At 34.1% G+C, this 4,910-nt stretch overlaps 2 protein-coding genes across 3 annotated transcripts in view; one reads left to right on the top strand and one right to left on the bottom strand.

The window, feature by feature from the left end:
- The window catches only part of aste1b (asteroid homolog 1b), a 7,002-nt gene extending 5,803 nt beyond the window's left edge, over nt 1-1,199 (top strand). For both annotated transcript variants that reach the window (XM_024296586.2, XM_024296594.1), the window contains exon 7: nt 430-1,199. In XM_024296586.2, coding sequence (XP_024152354.1) covers nt 430-736 — 307 coding nt within the window. In that variant the 3' untranslated portion in view covers nt 737-1,199. The remainder of the gene's footprint in view (nt 1-429) is intronic.
- klhl7 (kelch-like family member 7) overlaps nt 753-4,910 on the bottom strand; it is a 12,052-nt gene continuing 7,894 nt past the window's right edge. Inside the window, exon 12 of the mRNA XM_024296608.2 lies at nt 753-1,530. Coding sequence (XP_024152376.1) covers nt 1,356-1,530 — 175 coding nt within the window. The 3' untranslated portion in view covers nt 753-1,355. The remainder of the gene's footprint in view (nt 1,531-4,910) is intronic.

The raw sequence follows: 4,910 nt of genomic DNA, 5'->3' as shown, positions 1-4,910 counted from the left end.
TGTCTTGCATTTTTAATATAATAAAAGCTGCTGCAGCAGGAAGAAGTTTTGACTCCATTTTGAAAGTAACTAGTGTGTGGTGCTGTCGAAAGTAAAAGAAGTTACAACTGTTAGATATATATATGCACTGTTGTAATTCAATTATTGTAATATTCTAAAACTAAATTTATAAATAAATGCTTAATTGTCAAAAAAGGTTACATTTTGTGTATTTTAAAACGATAAAATGGGACTTTGTGGCTCTCGGTAGGTTCTGGTCTGGAAGAAACTTAACTGAATGTCTCTTTTAGCGTTAAAGGTTGCTGACCCCAGACCTACACACTAACTAGTGAGGGATTTCTGACAGTATCAAAAACTAAAAGAAATTCCGATACAAGAAGAAGTTTAATATATCTGACCAGAATTGGATTTCTTTTGTCCCTCCCTCAGGATTTTCAGTGGTTCTTTGGTCCACGGCCTCCTGAGGTACCTGAATGGAGGCCGGCCTGCAGAGTCCCTGCTGACCGAGGGCTGCTTTTACAGACGACTCTACACCATTCTGCTGGACGCTGTGAGGGACTGCGGCATCAGAGCAAACCCTCGCTCTTCAGCATCCAGCAGGCGAAGACGAGGCAGAAGAGGAGGACATAGGGGTGGAAGAGGGGCTCGTGGTGGGGGTAGGGGTGCAGAGGAGATCACCAACAGGTTTGCTCTCCTCATGAGTGAGGAAGAGGAGGAGGAGGCGGATGGGCTTTAAGGAAATGCTACCGTTATCATACAGTCAAGAGAGGAATGTCTTTTTAATGTTTACTCTGAATTGCACCTTTTTCACATTCCATTATGCTTCATCTTTTTACCCTTTTCTCCAGACTTCAACATTTAGAATACGCTTTTATCCAGATTAGGTACAAAACAAGTCAACACATTTTAGGGGAAGTTATAAAAAAAAATATTTTAATCATCTCACCAAAACCATCTGCGTTGCCTTGTTTACATGGAAGATGCACTAATAATCAATGCAACTATGAGTTTAACTATGTTGCATTCTCAGTTTAACATTTTATGTATTTTTCCTGTCTATTTGTATGTATTTTTTAAAATTGTAAAACAAAAAAGTAGCCATTTCAAAGTGGATCATGTGTTTTTATATTGCAATGGTATGGCTGATGCTGAAAATATGCACATTTTTAATAAAAAAGAATGAGAACAACATGCATTTACACTGTTGTCAAACAGTTTCTTCACTTTTTCAACAAATCAAATCAAGTTTTCCCACTTATACTTGAACCACAACATCTTCTAACAATTCTGAACGTTTAAGAAATAAATACACTACTGTACAGGTACGTTTTTTTAACAATAAAAGAAAAAAAAGTCTACTTCTGTGAAGTTGTGGCGGTAGAGGAGGTAGAGGCAGATGAGGTCGCGGTAGATGTTTGCTGCGAGTCAATCAGGTCAACGTCTTCGTCCTCGTTGACCCCACATGTGTCGACGACGCAGATCAGGCAGTTGGTGACGGGAAACGCTCGCACTTTGCTGTACGTCACCCATCTTTGAACAGAAGTGAAACACGCATGAGTGCAGAAATAAAAAAAGATACTGGTTGTAATTGTTTTCAGCAGTTAAAACAGAATAATAAATGTAAATTGTCACACTTTTATAATTTAATAAGTTGTGTGTTATAATTAAATGATCAGTTGTAAATAACAGAATTAAAGCTGAAAGCAGCGTTGTAAGATCCACAGTCACCATTCACCTCCTCCTGACATCTGCTACACACTAGAGGTGTGTATTGGCAAGAGTCTGACGATGCGATAAGTATTGGGATGCCATACCACGATGTGACATGAATCACCATATATCCCAACCATTTTTAACTTTTTTTTTTTAAACTTCCTGAATATTAATCCAGTGTAATAAAATGTTAAAATGAATTTAGTGATCACGACATTAAGCACTACAACTGTATCTCATAAACAAGTTGCTTTTACCCAATTCAAAGTATTTGTTCTTAAAGGGAACAATCAACTGTTTGATTTCTAAAGTAAAATATTTTTTCAGTATAGGAAAAAAAAGTGTAAAACTAAAGTAAGACACCCTTAACTAATTAATTAAATATTGCCATGTTGGTATTTTAAAAGTATCGCGATATATTGCTGATTTGATTTTTTCTACACACTCCTTGGTCTCCCCTCTCTTTTTCCAAATGAAGGCTTTTCTGTTGGTTTTATCTCCATAGCAACCATTTTATTTTTTGGTCGCCAGGGGGTGACGAACAAGTCTATGTTATTTTTAGATGAATCGGCAAAAGTACAATTTTGATCTCCTTGGCAACAGAGGCTTTTTGTTAATCCTAATATGTTCAAATCGTATGTTAGATTGTTTTGTTTAGCTTGAGTTAACGATTCATTTATAAAAATTTCATAGTGTTCCGGTAATGTGCGGGAATAGAGGAACGCCGCTTTTGTGAACTTGCCACGCTAACGGCATTCAAATATTACAAACTTTATTTCTATCATTTTTTTCTCAAGGAGGCTCTCAATGATACTCGAGGAGTTGTGAGGTGATAGACCGAAATCCCTAGAAGGTGTTTAAACTCGTAGAAGCTACTAAAGGGGTTTTATTTATTTATTTATTTATTTTGAGGGGGTTCAAGATGGCGCCTCTCTCCTAGGTTATAGGTCAATTTTGGTTTGTTTTTCAGTTTTTCTGGTGAAAATAATCAGCAAATATTTTTTTTTATTTTAGATACTTGATTCATGTTAATGACTTTTCTAATGAAATGATCCATAAATATTTTTTGTTTGTGTTATTTTAATGATTTATGTTAATGATTTTTCTATTAAAAATACATAAACAGCATACATTCTTATGATACCTGCTTTACACTAATGACTTTAATGTATACATATAGTATATATTTATGTTGATGTTTGATTCTTGATTTATACTAATGATTTTTTTATAATAGATCTGTATATGCTATGACAAAGTCTGAAATACTGTTATATCTACTTACATAGTCATGTGATTTATTGTTACTTAAGGATTCTTAATAACCTGAATCTATGTTGGAAAGATATAAACATCTGATCTGAAGTTATGAACTCTATAATGATAATATATGTAAAGAAAATGGTACGAAACAGATGGGGTGGAATTATATAAGTTCACTTCCTCCCACTCCTTTTCAAGCAATTTATAGTTTGATATCTAGTTATCCTGTGTTTGAGATGTCCTTATTGATCCAAACTTCTGTTGATTGATTCCATTTCTCATGTATTATTCCCTCTCTTGATTCCTTTAAATAAATCATTTCTAATCTAATCTAATTTTACCTAGAGTATAATCAGGGGAGACATTTTCAATCAAACATGCAATCATAAAGAATGCAAAAACAACCCTTGCTGTCCAGAACTACTGTGGTAGATAATGATGTGTGTATGGAGAAAGTAGAAAATCTTTTACTTTTTATTTAAATCATAAAAATCTAGAAGTTATTCCTAACAAAAGCAGGTACACTTTAATCTGGTTAGGGAAACATGGCTATTCTAATTTTTTTATGGCACCGATAATATAAAGAGGCTAGACTTTGGACTGGAGGATGACTAAAAGGACTTTCTATTTTATGAGCATCTTTGTTTTTTTACTGAAGACTTCCGAATGTTTCAAGTTTCTACTCTTTAAATCAGGGGAATCAAACTCAATCGCCCAAAACACGCCTTAGGTTGCAGGCTTAACAGGATAAACATTTATTTAACACACTAAAAATACATTTTTAAAACTTTAAAAAAGTAACTTTTTAACATTACCATGAATAATAAAAAGGCAGGAATATTACTCCAGAATAAATCAACTTAAACCTGACATAACTTTCAATATTTTGCCCTCCAAAAAAATATATTCAGTCAAAATTATACAAGTTAGATTGAACGCAAGATAACATCGAGTCATTAAAAACAATAAAATAAAATGATCTGGAGGGCCTTGACTTTGACACGTGCTTTAAATGATTCCTTTCTGGTCACGTTTCCATCACGAGTGTTCTGCACTACTGCAGGGAACACAAGAAATAACTGAATTTCTGCAAATTTTTAAGAGTTAAGTGGATCTTCATCCTTTGTAAAAAAAAAAAAAATGTGACATAGATTTTCCCTTAAACCCTTACTAACTAAGTTGGAAGCTGTAAAATTGGACGTCAGCCTCGTCTAACTTTTAAGGTACGACGGATAAAAATTTAAAAAAAAAGTTTTCCAAAACTAAACAAGAACAAACTTGAATCCACTTTTTGAATAATTTTAGCATTTTCATCTGGTTACTGAATATGATGCACTATTATTATGGTGTGTGGAATAACTGTCTCAATGAATCCATACTTGGAGTACAGACTTGAGGTTTCTGTCTGTTAAAAGCAGCTTTCTTTTATTTTGAAGTCTGTTTTTCTCATAGATTCTTTTCAACCAAATAGAAACTTTCTAAATACGTTTGTTTTTTTGCTAACTTTAGCTTTTTAGCTCTTTAGCTAACTTTTTTCGCTTTAAGAAAGTAGCAGATAGATTATCGACAAGTGACCGAGCAACTTGATGTATCAGATGTGATGTTGAGGAACCAGTAGTTTTTCAAAATAAAACGTCCTTCAGAATCGAATAATTAAAAAAAACAGGAAAAATGTAGATTGTGTTGTTTTCTTCCCTGATACCAAGTATCTTATGTTACTGATCTGCAGTGCGGGGGCTGGGGACCACTGAGTTAGAGGACTTTCTTACAAATTTAAAAGGGGAAGTAGCAGGTAGTAGTACGTGCTGCTATGACCATTCTTCAGCAAATTCACTCAAAGTCAAACCATCTCAGAGAAAACATTAAAAAAAATGACAGTTGCAAAGAGAAAGGAGTCTCCATTCACTGCTTTTTAATGACCTAACAGTAAAACA

The sequence above is a fragment of the Oryzias melastigma genome, linkage group LG11 (assembly GCF_002922805.2).
Source record: "Oryzias melastigma strain HK-1 linkage group LG11, ASM292280v2, whole genome shotgun sequence".
NCBI classification, from domain to species: domain Eukaryota; kingdom Metazoa; phylum Chordata; class Actinopteri; order Beloniformes; family Adrianichthyidae; genus Oryzias; species Oryzias melastigma.
Note: the sequence above shows the minus strand (reverse complement) of the source record. Positions and strands in the feature narration are given on the sequence as shown.